Source organism: Ahaetulla prasina, chromosome 1, assembly GCF_028640845.1.
Source record: "Ahaetulla prasina isolate Xishuangbanna chromosome 1, ASM2864084v1, whole genome shotgun sequence".
Classification (NCBI taxonomy): domain Eukaryota; kingdom Metazoa; phylum Chordata; class Lepidosauria; order Squamata; family Colubridae; genus Ahaetulla; species Ahaetulla prasina.
Genome location: NC_080539.1, coordinates 308,176,531 through 308,197,507, shown reverse-complemented (window position 1 = coordinate 308,197,507; position 20,977 = coordinate 308,176,531). Strand labels below are relative to the sequence as shown.

The 20,977-nt window shown below is 36.1% G+C and overlaps 1 protein-coding gene across 1 annotated transcript in view; it reads left to right on the top strand.

Annotated features, from left to right (window-relative positions):
* Nucleotides 1–20,977, top strand: part of RYR3 (ryanodine receptor 3) — a 343,388-nt gene that overhangs the window by 149,461 nt on the left and 172,950 nt on the right. The window contains exons 27-35 of the mRNA XM_058162131.1: nt 1,563–1,737; nt 4,769–4,977; nt 6,268–6,443; nt 6,931–6,967; nt 8,770–8,930; nt 9,597–9,762; nt 14,229–14,315; nt 15,637–15,863; nt 17,384–18,185. Of these exons, the coding sequence (XP_058018114.1) occupies nt 1,563–1,737; nt 4,769–4,977; nt 6,268–6,443; nt 6,931–6,967; nt 8,770–8,930; nt 9,597–9,762; nt 14,229–14,315; nt 15,637–15,863; nt 17,384–18,185 (2,040 nt within the window). The remainder of the gene's footprint in view (nt 1–1,562; nt 1,738–4,768; nt 4,978–6,267; nt 6,444–6,930; nt 6,968–8,769; nt 8,931–9,596; nt 9,763–14,228; nt 14,316–15,636; nt 15,864–17,383; nt 18,186–20,977) is intronic.

Genomic DNA, 20,977 nt, shown 5'->3' with positions numbered 1-20,977 from the left:
AAATGTTTGTGTAAATTCTGTGTAGGTTTGTGTAAAAGCTAAATTCTACCAGAATCAACCAATAAGAAAGCATGATGGGTTAGTTTCTGTAGTAGACATAGAGAAGGATTGAAGGACAGGAGGAAGAGCTACTAACAAGGAAACTATAAGGCAAGCACAGGTTTATCTCGTTCCAAGAAACTATTTTGAGAAAATTCCTCACAGGCCTCTTCAGTTTACATTAATGTAAAATTAGGGAGGGGGGAGGCATATTCAGGCAAGCAAGATTCTGTTATAGTAAAAGTAGATGTAGATCTGTATGACATTGGGGGTTTTTTTAGGCTGGTTTACCTTGTAGGCCGACAATTGCTAATGTAAATAAAGTACTTAACCATAATTTAATCTATAATACAATTTATAACAATTAAATTGCTTGTCATGGTTCCAAGTAATGTTCCCAACCAGTACTGACAAGAACCCTCAGAAACCCAAAGAATCAATAGATAGGAAGGGGGAGATGGGAGGGGCTATTATGAAAAAGTAGTTAAATACAAATAGGTTTTCACTTACTGACATAATTCAAATAGTCATCAGGCAACGACAGCAATTGGGGCTGGAATTTTCATCACTATATTGCGGAAATGGACTTATTTTCCAAAATGTTTCATTAGAGATTGATGTGAAGGAGGTTTAGGTTAATTACAGCTAGGCTGATTTCCAGGAAAAATGGTTGATTATGATAAATATGTAAATAATCTGCTGATTAATAGGGGTGAAGACTTACAAGGATAAGATCAAGTGCAGCAGAAAATAGATCCAGTATTTCTTCCTGTAAAAAGTCAATTGAAGTTAATTCTACTAAAATCTTGGAAGACAATTTGCTGTCTTATTTATATATTCTATTCATCATACTGTGATGAACACATTTAAATCATAAGTATCATAAGTATACTTGGTAATTTTCAAAGTTGATGCCATTAACAATTTATGTCCAATCTGACAATGGAATATGGTTACCATTCACTGAAATCTTCCTACAGAATGTGAATGCATATATGTGAATATATATATATATATTCTGTTGGTTTTTAGTTTTCTTTCTTTCTTTCTTTCTTTCTTTCTTTCTTTCTTTCTTTCTTTCTTTCTTTCTTTCTTTCATATTGCACATTGTTTTCTTTTCTGGATTTGTTTTCAGTAAATAAAAGCAAAAATAAAATTAAAAAAAATAAAAATAAAATAAAAGCTTTAACCAAAAACTGTCTACTATTGACCTCACCCCATTCCTAAGAGGACTGTAAGGGGCGTGCATAAGAGCACAAACGTGCCTACCGTTCCTGTCCTATTGTTTCCTTTCATATATATACGCTTATATGTTGTATGATTGTTTCATGCTTATGCTTATGTATACTGTTGTGACAAATAAATAAATAAATAAAAAGGCCACATTAAGTTTGATGGGAAATGGTACTATTTTGTTGCACAAAAACCAATGATGAATCTTATATGATATCTGAAAACATAACCTATTTAGTGTACAAGTTTTTGTGGAATATATTTATTATGTAAACCATTTTACTTTTCAGGGGCAACGTTGGTATCAGGGGAGTGGATTCTTTGGACGAAACTGGCAAGTAGGAGATGTAGTAGGCTGTATGATCAATCTGGAGGACAAGTCTATTATATTTACACTCAATGGAGAATTACTTATAACCAATAAAGGTTCAGAACTTGCTTTTGCTGATTTTGAAATAGATAACGGTAAGCTCATTGCTGACCTTTAGAATATATCAAAGCTTTATCGCTCAATTGTCTAATAGGAGTTAGTAAAGGAATGTGTAGTACAGGGGTGTCAAACTCACATTGTCACGCAGCATCATGTGATGTATCGGGACTTTTTCCCCTTTTGCTAAACGGCATGGGCATGGCCAGTGCGTGATGCATCTGGCCCGTAGGCTGGGAGTTTAACAGCCTCGGGTAGTATAATACAGCACAATATAATAAGGTATATATACAATCACTAATTAAGAATAATAAAGATTCCAACAATGATAGCATTTTAGTTAGCTGTTGTAGAATTTTCTGCTGTCATTGAACTCATGACATTTTAATATGTTAGTTACTATTTGGCATTTTTAAAATTTTGTGGTAAGTCTGTTACTTTTATTGGCTTATTCTGCAATTTTATTTTATTGGTTTATTCTGACGTTCTGAAAATCTCCATAGATACTTATTCTGACAGTTGTACATAATCATGGAAATACAGCACTAATTAAAATGAGAGAAAAAAAACATTTATTCTGAAGAAAAGTGTCTTCATCCACTGGAGACTCCTTCTATTCAAGAAGAGAAGCTACTGAATACAATTAATACTTTCTGCAATAGGACATGCTTCTAAGTAGCATAGACTTCAATATGCATTTCAGTATTTTTAATCTAGCAACCTCAGACAAAGTTCCTTGGCTATAAAGCTTTCTGGCCTCAGTAGAATTCATGTTTGAATAGAAACATTTAGTCAAGTATGTTAATGAATTGTAATAAATTCCATTTAAATTATGTTATCTAATTTACTGTTTGTCCTAATGAACTGCTCAGTAGATATTGTCATAAGACTGTAAAATTGTTGGAGTCATTTTATTGTAAAAAAAATCAGACTGGATATATTTGCTATTAATGATATGTATATTTGTATTAATTATAAGAGTATTAATCAGTATGCATGTTACGTGTATAATTAAACACATGGAGATACATATGCAGACATAAAATCCTATTAGAAGAGAGAGTGAAATCTCCTAATAGCTTGTTTCTCCTAATAGCTTGTTTATCTCTCTTCATATGATCCATTCACAGCATGCTAGAGACGATTGTCATTTTCTTATTTTTTTTTCCTTCCAAGATTGGATAGAAAAGCTATAACACATTAAGTCATAAATACTGTTATATTTAGCCATTTCATTCACCTTCACTTCACTGCATTCCAAGTTGTAGTTTTCCATATTATATGCCTTGTTCACTACCCCGATGTACCCATAGATATTGTCCTATATCCATGTAACTTTGATCAATTGAGAATTTTATATGACTTTTTAGAAATTCTGTGAAAGGTACCCTTTCCTTTTTTTAAAAAACTTTGAAACTAGACACCTATAGGTGACGATATTTGTCTGGATATAATATTAGATCTAATATTAGATATTAGATGTTTCAAGACCTTCCTCTTAAGAGGATTTTTAAACATTGTATTACAATATCATGTTTACTATTCATCATTAAAAGCCACTATATGACCATTTTTAACTTTATTTATCTGGCATGCATAAACTAGGTACCCCAAATCTAGAAAATATCTTTCAAGCCAACATACTGTTGCCCACATTTCACCAACACAATGGTGAAATTGCATGTAGTGATTTGTTGTTTTAACCATTCAATTGTGTCTGACTCTTGGCAACTTTATAGACAAGTACCTTTTCCTTGCTTTCCTATCAAACACACTTCTTTCAGTTCTTGGATGTTCATCTTTGTATCTGTTTTGATGTTATCAAGCCAACATGTTCTTTGCTTGCCTCTTCTTGTTCCACTAACCATCACTGACTTCTCCAATGCATGCATGAGATGGGCAAAGTAAATGAGATGTAGTCTTGTGATTTTGGCTTCTAATGATGTGTTTGGTTTTATACAATTCAGCAACTCTCTGTTGGTTGCTCTGGCAAAATATGCAATAATTTATGCCAGAATCATGGTTCAAAGCATCAATTCTTCTTCAATCAACCCTTCTTGTTGTCCAACTCTCACATCTATACACCATTCAGTGTAGTGATACTTACTTAGAATTCTCCATGTGGGCATTCATAGAAAAAGTGCATAAATATTTCCATACAAGGGCAGATTTTCCATCAGCCTTTCTTTTCTTAACTAAAGGTATGTTCATCATAAGGGTTTTCAGAGTAGTCATATACTTCTGGGAGGTGGTACTATTAATTTAATGAATTTTGACAGATTCATGCCTTTGCACAATCCAGTGCACCATTCATTTGTGAATCTATAGCACTACCCAACTCTATTAATCATGCCATTAAACTGTTTAACTGCTCCTTCTTATAGACCACCTACTTTTTAGTAGTCATTATATTTTAACTATTTCCCCTCAAAAAATGAAAGAATAACAAAACCCAAATACCATAATTCTTGAATATTCTCTTCTATTACTGTTTGCCTAAAATCCGCACTGGACATGTTTAGATTCTTGTTATTTTATATTAATTGCTGTAGATCTAATATGATCAGGTCCCCATTAGCTCTCTCTGCTTTACAGACATCCAATTTAAGCCTATCTAATATTCTTGTTAGTGATTTTAACATCTTATTGCTTGTTATGGAAGCCTTCAGGCAGAGTTTTGTTATTAGACTGCAAGAAATGTTTTATAAGACAATTTATATGTAGTTCAGGAACAGCCACTTCTTTATGTTTTAACTAGATACTTTTCTGCTGATTGTTTGGCAGGCGGGAGAGAAGGAAGGAAGGAAGGAAGGAAGGAAGGAAGGAAGGAAGGAAGGAAGGAAGGAAGGAAAGAAAGAAAGAAAGAAAGACCTGTTTATATGACACTTGATTATAATATTTCAATATTAAAGTTCTCTAAATAGTAAAGTTCTCACTATTTTGACAAAATACTTTTACTTTAGTCATTTTTTAAATATTTTTTAAAAATTCTCAAAATATGAATAGTTTAAACAAATCTAAATGTGATGTAAATCTAAATCTAACTCCACTAATCTTTTGTTGTTTCAGGTTTTGTTCCTATATGCTCACTGGGTTTGTCTCAGATTGGCCGAATGAATTTTGGAAGGGATGCCAGCACTTTCAAATACTATACAATGTGTGGGCTTCAGGAAGGTTTTGAGCCTTTTGCTGTCAACATGAACAGAGAAGTCGCTATGTGGTTTAGCAAACGCTTACCAACCTTTGTCAATGTGCCAAAAGGGCATCCTCATATTGAGGTAATACGAAATAATAAGAACAGCCATAACACCATTAAGTATAATCCATAATTAATAGGCCTGAGGTATACATTTTGAATGTTGAGGACATCTTATGCAAATATTCAAAACTGATAATCATAGGGGTTTGTAACCAGTCACAAACTGTAACAAGAAAGTAAATCAGTAAAGCTGTTACTTGTGCCCTCCTGATTCCAGAAGCTTACTCTTTTATCTTTGTCTTTTTTCCTTGGATAGGGGCAGAGGTGGGTTTTAGCAGGTTCTGACCAGTTCTGGAGAACCGGTAGCGGATATTTTGAGTAGTTTGGAGAACCGTTAGTAAAAATTCTGACTGGCCCCACCCCCATCTATTCTCTGCCTCTGCCTCCCAAGTCCCAGCTGATTGGGAGGAAATGGGGATTTTACAGTATCCTTCCTCTGCCATGACCACCAAACCATGCCCACCAAGCCATGCCATGCCCACCAAGCCACACCCACAGTAAAAAAATTTGAAACCCACCACTAGGTAGGGTGTACAGTCACCACCATGCTTTATTTCCAAGATTCAGAGGGGCTTAAAATGGAGATGATACTGACATTTGTACTTTATTCAGTAGAAATTTTCAATTTCCTTACGAGAATATGAAAACATATTTTTAAATAATAAACAAATTAAAATTAAATGGAACAGAGAGCCTATGGAAAAATATTAGCAGGATGTTGATGAGCTCACCTCTACATTTTATTTAATTTATTTATTTTGTCAAGCATGTATTTGATAACAGATATAGGCATAACCCAGGTATTATTAATGCATAAAATGGATATGAATAAAGGGGGACATTAGGACATGGACGGTAGCATGTGGGTGCACTTATGCTTGCCCCTTACAGACCTTTTAGGAATGGGTGAGGTCAACAGTAGATAGTCTAAGGTTAAAGTTTTGGGGGTTTGGGGAAGAAACCACAGAGTCAGGTAGTGCATTCCAGGCATTGACCACTCTGTTGCTGAAGTCATATTTCCTGCAATCAAGTTTGGTGCAGTTTACCTTAAGTTTATATCTATTGTGTGCTCATGTATTGTGGTTGAAGCTGAAGTAGTCATTGACAAATAGGACATTATAGTGGATAATTTTGTGTACTACGCTTAGATCATTACTAAGGTAATTAACATTACCTATCTCTCCTTTGTGTCATTAAGAATTTATATTGAAAATATAACATAGGAGATAATTTAGTAAGTCTTATCATGGGCTGTTAGTGTTTTTTTTTTAAATAAATGCTTGTAAAAACAGATTTCTGATAATTTCAGGTTACAAGAATTGATGGAAACATTGACAATCCACCACGTTTAAAAGTTACTCATAAGACATTTGGAACACAGAATAGTAATGCAGGCATGATGTACTGTCGCTTGAGCATGCCAATTGAATTTCATTCATCTTTTATCTATAGTCATGGTTTGGAATTTGAGGGCTTCTACAAAAGGTTAGATATATTTTCAGTCCTTTAACTGAAACCTATGTTTTTAATTCTGTCTCCTTTTTTAGTTAGGGAATTATTTCCTCTTAGCTTGTATCATTCTATGGCAATGTTCAAAACTTTATTCCAAAACAGAAGGCTTATTGATTTTGCAGCTAATGATTTATAGTAATCAGAAATACAAAGAGTCAGGAAACAAATGTATTCTAGACATGGTTTGTCACTGAAGATCTTGTTTCAGATGTTATATTCTTTTCCCTATGCTATAGGTAATCCTTCTCCTAAGCATATATATTATTTTTTATTAAAACAGTTATAGAAGTGTATTCTGAGACTGCCTGAATTTTTTTTTGAAGTGACAGAAATCATGCATTACTTTTATGTTTTAATACATTTTATTCCATTTAGCATACAGGTTAAAAATATTTTCAGTTCTATTTTAGTGTTTTATACAGTCATTTAACTCTCTATTATATTGATAATCTTATTACAGAAAACAAAACCAGGAAATACCTATTCATGCCACAACAGTAAGTATTTAGGCTTTTTTTTTAATGGACTAGTTATCTTAGTTTGAATAGAATAGGCTTAGAATTTGCCCAAAATTAGAACATACTTTAACTTAATTGCAACCAGTTCTGAGAAGTTAATGCAGTTATGTTCAACCATATGGTAGACTCTGATTCCTATATATGTATGTACGTGTGTGTGTGTATGTATCTGTATGTAGCCTGGTCAGCTTCAGCACAGCCTGATTTAGCACAAGTAGCGGATTGGTGGTTGGATCTGCCTCCCGGAATACCTCCTATCAGCTGTTCCAGGCTGCGGAAATCTCCACCGCCCATTGCCACAATGGCCACCCATCGCTGCTGTTACCTATTGCCGCCTCTGTGTGTCCAATTTTGGCCGCTGCACGTCCTGTTTTTGGCCTCCGTGCATCCCATTTTTGACACATTCTAGGCGGCAGGAATGCCCGCCACCTGGAATGGGGTGAAAATGGGATGCATGGAGGCAAAAAACAGGATGTGCAGAGGCCAAAAATGGGACACACAGAGGCAGCAATAGGTGACAGCAGTGATGGGTAGTGATGGCGGTGATAGGCGGTGGCAATCCCCGCAGCCTGGAACAACTGATAGGCGGTATTCCAGGAGGCAGATCCAACCGCCATTCAGCTGCTCATGCTAAATCAGGCTGTGCTGAAGCTGACCAGGCTGTTTGCTGCAAATTGTTGGGAGGCAGAGGCCAAAGGATGGAGGCTGGCAGGCAGGGCTTCAGCAACATTCGCTGTATAAGACTCACAGACATTTCCACCTACTTTTTTGGGGGGAGTGCATCTTATACATCAAAAAATATGGTATATAGCCGTGATGGCGAAGCTATGGCACACGTGCCACAGGTGGCACGCATAGCCATATTGGTGGGCAGAGAAGCTCAGCTCTGGCGCGCATGCATGTGCTGGCCAGTTGATTTTTGGGCCTTCTGGGCCTACCTGCAATAGGGAAACAGGCTGGTTCCTACCTCCGAAGAGCCTGGTGGGGGTGAGGAAGGCCCGTTTTTTGCTCTCCTCATGCTCCAGAGCCTTTTTAGGAGCCTGGGGGGGGGAAACAGCCTCCCCCCCCGAGGCCCTCTAGAGGCCAAAAATGGTCTGTTTGCCAACTTCTGGTCCCACAGAAAGTTGGCAAATTGACTGTTTCTGGCCTCCGGAGGACTTCAAGGTGGGGGAGGCCATTTTGGTCCTTCTAAGGCTCCTAGAAAGGCTCTGGAGAGAGAGGAGAGCAAAAAAATAGGCCTTCCGGTCCCACTGAAAGTTGGCAAATGGGCCATTTTCGGCCTATGGAGGGCCTCTGGGGGGATGGGGAAGGCCATTTTTGCCCCCTGGCTCCTAGAAAGGCTCTGAAGCTTGGTGAGAGCCAAAAATGGGCCTACCGGGCCCACCGGGCCAAAAGTGAGGGGGAGCGCAGAGGGTGTCACGTACACATGGATGGGGGCAGGGCACATAGAATGATGGGTGTGGGCATGCGCGTGACCCATCCCCTGTGCTCCCCCCGCTTTTGGCACGCAATAACAAAAAGGTTTGCCATTGCTGGTATATAGTTAGTGGGTTTTATAATGAGTGATTAGCAATTTCAGTAAAATTGAAAACGATGTATTAGTAGAGTTCTATCCTGCTTTGAGTAACTATCCATTGATAAGCAAAATATTTTTCTATACAAGCCACTCATGCTGATTCTATCAATGAAGTATATGATTCTCTCTATTTAGTATGGAATACATTTTCCATTAAGAAAAATTTATCTAAGTATTGTATTAATATTTATATTTGTCATTCCAGTATTACTACTCAGTGAAGATCTTTGCTGGTCAAGACCCATCTTCAGTCTGGATTGGTTGGGTAACTCCTGACTACCACTTTTACAGTGAACATTTTGACCTAAATAAGAGTTGCACAGTAACAGTTACTTTGGGAGATGAAAGAGGAAGAGTCCATGAAAGGTTTGGCCTTATAAATTGCCTTCCTTCCTTCCCATCACAAAAACAATTATATTGAAATAATATTTGAATCATAATGTATGCTCTGTATCAATAACAGTACTTAGCAATTACTTTATCAAGAACAACAATTTAAACTATATGGTATAAACTATAGCAATCCATATTTTGATAATTTAACCAACTCTTTAAAGTCACTTTGACTTTAATTTCAGTTATAACTTAGTTATGGAATAGCATTTTTATAAATTAACAGTGGGGAAAAAACCTTTAAAAAATTGCTTTGTACTAGTTATCTGAAAATAAACATTTGAATGGAGCTTTTGGCTGATCCTTGAAATACATAATAAACTGGATTTTAATTAATCCTTAATTGTTATAGATGTCTAATGCCTTATGTTCAGTGAACTTATTTCTGAACATTGGTGATAATTACCAGATGGTTTATGAAAGCTATAGAGCCTCCTTGTGGAATATCTGCAGTTTCAGTTCCAGCAAATACAAACTTTTATTTTATTTTATTTTATTTATTTTTTATCTAATTTCTATAACTTATTTCTTCTTTTTCTCTTTCCATAGAATACAGTAGGTATTCCACATAAAATATATATTTAAATAAATCTTTGGGTAATACTAATATTCAATTGTTTCCTGGTTGCTTTCTTTCAGTGTAAAACGTAGTAATTGCTATCTGGTTTGGGGAGGAGAATCATTTGTTAATTCTCAAAGATCAAATCGTGGTAATGTTGATCTAGAAATTGGATGCCTTGTTGAATTAGCTACTGGGATGTTGTCATTCACAGCCAATGGAAAAGAACTGGGAACTTTCTATCAGGTATCAAAATTCCATTTTTCATGTTTTAATAATATAAATTAATGTTTTATGAAAATGTAAGATTATGTTTATATCGAGTAGATAGTACAGTCTCAATTATGCTATAGGGTCTCCTGCCTGAGCAGGAGATTGGATTTGAAGACCTCGAAGGTCCCTTCCAGCTCTATTCTGATGGATTGATGTGATGAATTTTGACTGCACCATTTTAATTTTATGAGAAGGTTTATTGCAATACTAGAAGAAAATAATCCAGGGCTCCCTCAAATCTGCTGGTTAATCATTTGAAATTGTATTGGAGTTTCTTCATATATTCTGTATAGCAAATTCTATCTTACATTCCTGTACTAATGAATTGATACTGGTTGTGGAGAATGTAATTGTCTGCAGCCAAAGTTATGATGTAAAGGTATTATTTAATGTGTTTAGTTGGGGAGCAGAATATTACAGATTGAATGTTGAAAATGCATTATTGCTGTATCCTGTTTTAGTAATCCGTCCAATAATTAATATTTGATAATTAATTTACAACTGTTGTTGATAATAACAGTGGATCACAAATAAGCCTTCACTTAAAAAAAATTAAACTAAATCTAAATATAGGTCTACCTGAGGATTAAAATTCATCACTGTGCTAGTCAAAACAGGCTGCTGTGTATATCAACCCTATACTTAAAGTCTAACCAATTTTTGTTGCAATTTCCTCTGAGAAAAAGGCTGTCATTTCTCGTGAAAATATAATGATTCTGCCTGTGACATTCTCTTCTACTTCAGTAAGGTGGAAGATTAAAACTGAGGATGAAGTTATATTTGGGGAGATACGTGTTGAACAGAAAATAAACCTGATATGAAACTTCAAACGATAAAGCAACTATTACACAATTTCTATGAAGACAATCCATTTGAATATTTTGGGTGGTGGAAGATATGGTGTTTGGATGAAACATTAAAATATTGCATTCATTACACAATTCCATAACAAAGCACATAGCAAAATTGTAATCATTTTTTAAGAATAACTGTTAGCAGTTTTGAATTATTACTCAGAGTCTTTTTCCTACATTGTTCCTAGGTGTACAGCAATTATTATTATTAATAGTAGTAGTATTTGTGGCCTCTGCCATTACACATATAATTTTGTTTCTGCTTATAATACTGTTCATTATATTTCTATTACTGTCAGATGTCTGGAATATCCTAAAAGTTTTTGATGTGACTATGATCCACATTCCACTGCATTTACCTAGAGGCAAAAAACCTATTTTTTAAGCAGCACAGAAGCAATATTTTGAGCATTTTTCACCTATATTTCCTCAGATAATTCAGTAGTATACATCTCAAACTAATCTCTATCCTTAGACCTCAAACAAAATCGTCATCTAAACCCTTCCACCCTCCCCCAGTGTTCTCCAAGGAATCAGTAATATCTTTTGGCGGGGAATGGGGGGAGACACAAGCTGCTGATATCTCCAAGTGGTTCCTTTGACTTAAATCATGCCTTGTCTCCTATAGTTGCACCTTATTACAGTGCTTGGTTTAACACTTTCTCTCAGATTCTGGCAACGTATCATTTGAGATTGAATCAATTATTTTTAGTGTGTTCAATGACCGATACCAAAGTAATGAACATTTTGGAAAAGGAATATTCCTCATAATACAGTACAATATTTCAACCTTTGGCATTCTTGATATTTTACAGTTCTGTAAAATGTGACCGAATCCATTCAATTCTTAGTTTCTGCCATTTGAGGATACACTTGTCTAATGAAGTTTTAGACAGTCACCATAGCAACATTCCTACCCTGCTTCACTTTGATTATTATTATGTAATGGTTATTTCTACATCATCACGCTGTTTGGGTTTTTTTATTTTGGGAAGGGGGGTTCCATTATATGTAACTAATCTCAATACTAACTTTTTATTTTGATTCTGCTAATGCACATAGCCTTCACAAATTAGATAAAAGTAAATAGTGGCTGTCTTTTTCTGGCTCCATGCATTAAAGCTTTAAATATTGATTCTAAGATTCATTCCTGTATCTTCTACACCTATTCTTTTCTTTATAAATTAGGTTTATGTGTCAGCCAGGATAAATTCTCCCAGAGCTCATTGCCATATGACAAATTTATAGGTGTGGTAATTGATTTTATCTAGGACAAGATTTTCTTGCATGTTCAAGTGGTGTCACCTCTCTGTATATGGCTCTTCAGAACATCAAGTACACTTAATTTTGAAGATTTTCAGCTTAAAGTTTTCAACAGTAGCAAATATTTGTCTTCATGCACCTTTGCCTTTGACTGTGTAACAATGGTTTATCAAGGTGGTATTTCAGTAAGACATTTTTTTTTAAATTTACATTTATATCCCGCCCTTCTCCGAAGACTCAGGGCGGCTTACAGTGTATAAGGCAATAGTCTCATTCTATTTGTATATTTACAAGTCAACTTATTGCCCCCCCAACAATCTGGGTCCTCATTTTACCTACCTTATAAAGGATGGAAGGCTGAGTCAACCTTGGGCCAGGCTTGAACCTGCAGTAATTGCAGGCTGCTGTGTTCTAATAACAGGCTTCTAACAGCCTGAGCTATCCCGGTATTTAAGGCACATACCTTTTTTCTAAGTGGACTACAGTATTCTATTATTTTTTTGCCCAATCCCCTTAAACACAAAGACTTTAATCAAGATGTGTGACGGTAAAATCAGATTGATTACATTCATTATCTATGAGCTTTGTGTCTAATGACATGGAACATCAGCAGCTTATTTATAGCATCAGCTTATTTGCACATATCTAAGAAACCACTCAGGATTTAATTTCAGAGATTGTTATTTTCTTTTAGGTTCATTTTAGTTTATTTGGTACAATTTCTAATTTTACTTTTTCTGCCCAGAATTAATGTGTATTTTCTAAAACTTTGGTCTAGATTCTGGAATTTGTACTCTCCAGTTCTTTCCGTTTCAGGATTTATACTCAGATGATACTGAAATATTTGACTCCATGACTGTTCATTTGGAAAATATTCTTTCTGGCTGAGCTAATCAACTACATATTTATTCTACTGACAATTTTATCTTGCTTGCCATATTTAGATAAAGGGGAAAATATAAGAACCCTCCCCCACCCATTAGCAGCCTTGAGCGGTAGATACCTTAACTAGAAGATGGTGATACACACTTTCCTCTATGATTGACATACTATGAAAGTTTCACTGTTTTTGTTTCATCACACAATTTTCCCTTCAGTCCCATGCTCCTCTCCTGTCCTCTCCTCTCCTCCCCTCCCCTCTCCTCCCCTCCGCAATAGAGAATTATTTTTTATAATTTAAAATTGCTATAATTCAAAATTAAAAATAAGTGTTTGCTTTTTTTAAAGAATGTATGAATTGAACAAATTTGGCTTAATAAATATTCATGTTTGTTCAATTGGGAATGATGTTTCAATCCCCACAAAACCTGATCCACTTCTTAATTTATTTTGCAATATAATATCTCTTTTCATTTTGCAGTTAGATAAAGTAGGTGGGACAATTATATTTATATACAGGATCTGCATTCAGAAATGTCTAAGAACCAAATTATGAATATCAAATCATAACCTATTTGTGTTACGTACACGTATCAGTCTCATGTGCACATAAGTGTTTTTTTTCTTACCTAGGGACACGGTTTTAATAGAAATATTATAACTATTATATCATAAGCTTAAGCACACAACCAAATAGAATCTCTCCATGATTTATGAATATTAGTGCATACTCTAGAGAAACAGAGCAACTTGGCTATCATCCCAAAATAGGATTTGAAAAGTGATTATTATAAACTAGGCATTATTTTATAACCATTAGCAGAATGGAGGACATTTGCACTGATATATTTTCAATTTCTCTTAAAATATGTTTTTTCACATTTTAGGGGCAATGTTTTTTCTTCATTTATTATATTCCCGTCCATAAATAATTCACTGTCTTATTGCAGAGGGATTATACATAAAATGCAAAGTAAAAGGCATATATATGGATATATTTTTACAACAGATTTTATTCTAATCCATTCCTGCATTATACTGGTTTTCTGGAGTCATGTAAATCAGTCTTCACTCTGGTCTCGGGATATGACCTGTAGCAAAACTTTTCGCGATCTCCTATGCTCATTTAATTTTCTGACCGCTGGAGGCTGTATTTTTTAATGTTCTGAATAGCTGGCACCATGCTTATTTTACTTATTTGCATGATGGCATCACATGTCATGGTTTCATTGTCAGTGCACTGTGCTGGGAACACTACTGCTATCAATATAAACCTATCAAATCTATCACATTTTGTACTATTTCAGGATTGCATCCTTTTGTATGAATATTTACTTATTGACTTAAGTATTCTTCTGTTGAAATGATTTTATAAATATATCATTACAGTTTTTCACATGTGCTGCTAATAGGCTTATATTGCATTTGAACTCTATTTTTCAGGTTGAGCCAAACACAAAACTATTTCCAGCTGTTTTTTTACAGCCTACGAGCACAAACCTGGTACAGTTTGAACTGGGTAAATTAAAGGTATTTTTTAATCAAATTACAATCAATAGATGTTGTGACTCTTAAGTAAATTCAAACAGGCAAGCTGTTTTAACTAGTCAACATATCAGCAGAGTATTACATAAAAATAACAATTTAATCATTGTTAAGCGAAGTGATTCAAGAATAATCATAGGCAAATATTTAAACTTAGGAATAATCTCTGCTTCTATTATCAGTTTCCCAAACAATATAGAGTTGCGGGACAGCAGGGGTCAAGACAATATTTTGGTAAACTGTAGCACTTTTAAATTTTCTGTTTATTTACAGTGCACTTGAGCTGTTATTACAAGAGTACGGTAATGGTTTTCTCACATTTAAGGAATGTGAATCCAATTGTTTTATATTTAGTTAGGAAAATAAACTTAGGACGGTATAGCAATAACAGCAGTAGTGGGTTTCAATTTTGTTTGCTACTGGTTTGCTTGCATGCACAGAGACATCTGGGCGGGTGGGAAGAGCCTGTCATCGCTACTGATTCTCCTGACCCGGGGTGAACCAGTAGCAACCCACCACTAAATAGCAGTTAGACTTATGTATATACCACTTAACAGTGCTTTACCACCCTCTCTAAGCAGTTTCAGAGTCAGCATATTGGCCCCAACAATCTGGGTCCTTATTTTACTGACCTCGGAAGGATGAGAATTGAACTGCTGGCAGTCAGCAGAATTAACCTGCAATACTACTTTCTAACCACTGCACCACCATAGCAGTATGGTGCTATTTGACAAGATATCCTTCCATAGATCTATGGCTGTGATGGCGAACCTATGGCACGCATGTCAGAGGTGACACACAGAGCCCTCTCTGTGCGCACATGTGCCGTTGCCAGCTGCTTTTCTGGGTTCCATTGCATGCATGCGCACCGGCCAGCTGCTCTCTTCCAGGTTCTGGTGCTCTGGTGCACATGTGCACAGTCCAGTTTCGGCACTTAGTGCCGAAAAGGTTAGACATCACTGATCTATGGGGTAAACTCCATCTACATTATATGATGTTTCATATTAAATTGCTACATTAACCCAAGTTGGCTTTGCTAAGCTTTGTACCATTATGGTGCCTTTTAAATGTATGTGAACCATTGTTTCATTCCTTTCGTATTTGCTTAAGAGTATTGGCAAATAAGGATGAAGAAAAAGGAACAGTATAGATAAATTTCTTCTTTCTGACACACCTCCTGAGAATAAAATTAATGGAACTGGTTATCTACATTCATTTGATACACACATATAATACATTATTCATACAGAGGATTATTCTAAAGGTTCAATTCAAAAAATTTAAATTTCCATGTATGATTTTCTAGAACACCATGCCTTTGTCAGCTGCAATCTTTAAAAGTGAAGAGAGAAATCCCATTCCTCAGTGTCCTCCTCGGCTGGATGTTCAAACACTCACACCAGTTGTCTGGAGCAGAATGCCAAACAGTTTCCTGAAAGTAGAGACTGATCGTGTCAGTGACCGTCATGGATGGCTAGTGCAATGCCTGGAACCACTGCAAATGATGGCCCTTCATATTCCAGAAGAAAACAGGTATATATTTTTAAAAATAGAATGTACAAGATGGAAGTTATAAGTCAACAAGTCCTACTGTTCAGCTCAGGTATTCTCTAAACCAGGGGTCTCCAACCTTGGTCCCTTTAAGGCTTGTGGACTTCAACTCCCAGAGTTCCTCAGCCAGCTTTGCTGGCTGAGGGACTCTGGGAGTTGAAGTCCACAAGTCTTAAAGGGACCAAGGTTGGAGACCCCTGCTCTAAACCATTTTCAGAGATTGCCATTTGCTTTTTATTTGAAAACTTTCAATATGGGAGGAATTCTAAGTGGATCTCATCACCAGGAATTTTTCCTAATTTTCATCCTGCATCTTCTTTTGATTTCAGTCTGCTAATCCTCATCCTTCTCTCAATTTCAACAGAAAAGTTGTCCATCTCATTATACACGTGACAACTTTGCTGTCATACTGTTGCATAATAATGTTTGTACATGTTCGGCTGATGGTCTATCACTATTACTGCTACTACTAGTCCTAAAACTTTTTCACACATACATTTTAATAGTCAATTCACAAACTGATTTATCAAGCCTGCTAGATTTATTTATTTATTTAGCCATTTCATTTTATTTGTTTTTTTTATTTATGTACAAAATTTATATGAACACCCAATTCATTATATTCATAGTTATACCAAAGGATTTTCGATCACAATTCTTGCAGTATTTTGTTCCTTTCCATTTAGCTTATAATAAATCCAAACCAAAAAAAATCTCTAAAAATACACACACTTGTTTGAAACTTTCATTGAACCCTTGATTCAGAAATTAGTTTATTTTTTTTTAAATAACATTGGCCAAATAAAGCTGGAGGGAAAGATATAGAATTTTAGGTCCTGTAAATCTATACAAGCCTAAACGCTATTGCTACGCTATTACTATTACTATGAAGCAGATGCCTTAACTACTGTTTGAGATGCTAACTCACTATTGCTTTCAACTACATAGACAATCATTTTTATGAAATGAATACACTGAAAACAAACAAAAGAAAAAAACCCACAACTACAATGTCAGATATGCAGTACTTATCAACTTCTTTCAAAATTTAGAATTGAAAGTGCTGCTTGATTAGAAATCCAAATGATATTATATTCTTTGAAAATATAAGTTTTTGTTACTTATAATTTAAAAGAGTTAGAAGTGGCATGAACACTTATTTCATCAATTGTTACATATTTTTTATTTGATTGACTGCATTAAGGCATGAATGATAGTAATAGCAATAGCACTTAGATTTATATACAGCTTCATAGTGTTTTACAGCACTCTCTAAGCAGTTAACAAGAGTCAGCGTTTTGTCCTTAATAAACTGGGCCCATCAGGATCGAACTCCAGACTGTGGGCAAAGTTTGCCAGCAACACTGCAGTTTAACCACTGCACATGGCTCGTAAAGTTCAGCCTTACATTTTTCTCTCAAAGTGTCTAACAATGTATACTTAATAAAAGGAAACATGCTGTAGAACTGATTTTTGTTTGTTTTGTTTTTGTATCATTTCAGGTGTATTGACATTTTGGAATTATGTGAACAAGAAGATTTGATGAGGTTCCACTATCATACTTTAAAGCTATATAGTTCTGTTTGTGCTCTGGGTAATAATAGAGTAGCTCATGCTCTTTGCAGCCATGTGGATGTTTCCCAAATATTTTACACAATAGAGAATCGGTATTTGCCTGGACTTTTAAGGTCTGGATTCTATGACTTGTTGATTAGCATTCATTTAGAATATTCCAAGGAAGCAAAACTCATGATGAACAATGAATTTATCACTCCTGTTACAGATGAAACCAGGAAAATCCGATTATTTCCAGATGGATCAAAGAAGCATGGCTTGCCTGGAGTTGGACTTAGCACATGCTTGAAACCTAAGTTTAAATTCTCTACCCCTTGTTTCATTTTGTCCAATGAGGATCATCAAAAGCCTAGTCCAGAGATACCACTGGAGATTCTTAAGACAAAGACCATAAGCATGTTGACAGAAGCAGTCTACTGCAGTGGAACACATATCCGAGACCCTGTTGGAGGGAAAGTTGAATTCCAGTTCGTTCCTGTTCTGAAACTTATAGGAACTTTGCTTAGGATGGGAGTTTTTCATGATCATGATGTTAAACAGATTTTGCTTCTCATTGATCCATGTGTATTTGGTGAGAGCAAAGAAGAAGTAATGGAACAAGCGGAGAAAGAGGATGCTACCCAAGTAGAAGAGAAAGCAGTAGAGGCTGGTGAAAAAGCCATTAAGGAAACTAAGACCCCAATAAAAGGGTTGCTGCAAACAAAATTGCCAGAGTCGGTTAAACTTCAGGTAATAACCCTAATATAACTGCAATTATATTATGTTACTGAAACATCACATACAGTATCCCTCCTGTTCTCAATTTTTCGGTAGTCTCAGTATACAACCTGGAATAAATCAATTTTATCTTATTATGCCAGAAATTTTTATGGATCCTTGATAAATGAGACAAATATGTATTTATGACATTTATTAGTATAAAGATCTGGAAAACATGGTGATGTAGAAACATTTATACTGATTCTCCTCCACTCTTGTTAATTCATACATGTGTATTAATAAACAAATGAGATAGTGGATTGAATAGAAATAGGTATCACTAGACTTTGCAAATATGTGTGCAAAGACATACAAGTATTTTTGTGTTTACAAAAGGTAGACTGAAGTGGAAGTTAAACTATTATAAATACTACAGATATTGAATGTGCTGTATTATCCAGATCCTAAAATCTTTATTTGTGAATGCACCATTTTATTGCAGAAAAATGTTTTTTTTAAGCTAACAAGAAAGAAAGTTAGGACAATTTGGATCAGAGTAGTATTGGTCCAGATGCTACTATCAGGCTGTCAGTCACTGTACTCATCACTTGTTTGTTCAGTGGATTATATGTGGGAGAAGAGGGCCACTCCCAGATTTTCAGATTAATACATCCTAGAAAAATGTAGATTTATAGATTCAGTAATGCTATTGAATGAAATATAACAATGTTTATTTCATCTGGAAAACTCCTTATATTAGTAAAAGGGCAGTTTGGATTGAACTGACTTTCCTTTTTCAATGCTCACAAATTGACTTTTCACATATAATGATGTGTTGCCCTCCCATTTAGTACTGCATAAGACATGTATATATGTATGTATGTATGTATGTATGTATGTATGTATATACACATACACACACACACACATATATGTATATGTATATTACACAGTCGTTAAGACTAATGGGCACACAGCTAGGACCATACCCACACAGGATGCTACGAAACAGCTGACCAATCTGCAAACATCAACTCCATCAACCAATTAAGACGTAAGAACACAGCCAACTAACCCGCTTACAGCAACAAAGCCAGCATTCCACACCTCCCCACCAGTATTTACAGATTGATAGCAGCTCCGACCATGCTTTGCTCGCACAAGCACGAAGCCGAAAGCACCAGCCTGAAGATGATGAATGGGATCTCGTTGAAACGTCGCCTAGACACTTTCAACCTTACACGGGAAAAGACCCGAATACGCCAAGTCCTACATGTATGTATATATGTATGTGTGTGTGTGTGTGTGTGTGTGTGTATATATACATACACACACACACACACACACACACACACACATATACATAAATACAGTGTATGTATGTATATATGTATGTATGTATATACATATACATATACATATACATATACATATACATATACATATACATACATATACATATACATATACATATACATATACATATACATATACATATACGAATATATATATATATTCGTAGGTTTTCACGGGTGTAGGTATGTAGGTCTTGGTATTTTCGGGTCTTTTCCAGGGGTGAAATGTTCCCAGTTCAGACCGGATCGTGCAATCTGGTAGCGATGGGGGCAGGTAGTTCGGAAAACTGGTAGCAAAAATCCCTGCCCCCCCCCACAAACACCCACTCCATCTACCAATCAAGATGCAACCACACAGCCAACCAACCCGCTCACAGCAACACTCCCCACCTCCCCACCAATATTTATAGAGAGATTGCAGCTCCAACCACTCTTTGGTCGAGAAGCATGAAGCCGAAGACACCAGCCTGAAGATGATGAGTGAGACCTTGTCGAAACGTCGCCAATATACTCTCAACCTTACACAGGAAAAGACCTGAAAATGCAAGACATATATATGACATGTCTGACAAAATTAGTGGGCCAGAGGAATGCTGTCGATATAATTTACTTGGACTTCAGTAAAGCATTTGATAAAGTAGATCATAACCTACTACTAGATAAAGTAGTAAAATGTGGGTTAGACAGCACCACCACCAGATGGATTCGTAACTGGCTGACCAACCGCACTCAACATGTAGTCCTCAACGGAACTATATCCACATGGAGGGAAGTATGCAGTGGAGTACCCCAAGGCTCTGTTTTAGGCCCAGTACTCTTCAACATCTTCATCAATGACTTGGACGAGGGGATAGATGGGGAACTCATCAAATTTGCAGATGACACCAAGTTGGCAGGAATAGCCAACACTCCAGAAGATAGGCTCAAGTTACAGAAAGATCTTGACAGACTTGAACATTGGGCACTATCTAACAAAATGAAATTCAACAGTGAAAAAAGTAAGGTTCTACATTTAGACAAAAACCCCAAAATGCACAGGTACCGGATATGTGGTACCTTGCTCAATAGTAGTACCTGTGAGAGGGATCTTGGAGTCCTAGTGGATAACCATTTAGATATGAGCCAGCAGTGTGCAGCAGCTGCTAAAAAAGCCAACACAGTTCTGGGCTGCATAAACAGAGGGATAGAATCAAGATCACGTGAAGTGTTAGTGCTACTTGCCGAGGAGTTTAGCGGTTATCTATACGATAAAATCGCTCAGCTCCGGGATAGCTTGGACCAAGATTGCGATGATCCAGATGAGATGACTGAGGCGCGTCTTGTTGATGTTGTTTGGGATGAGTTTGATTCTGTGGCTCTCGAGGACGTGGACAGGTTGCTGGGAGGCTGCATGCCACTACATGTTTACTGGACCCGTGCCCCTCCTGGCTGGTGCTGGCCACTCAGGAGGTGACACGAGGCTGGCTC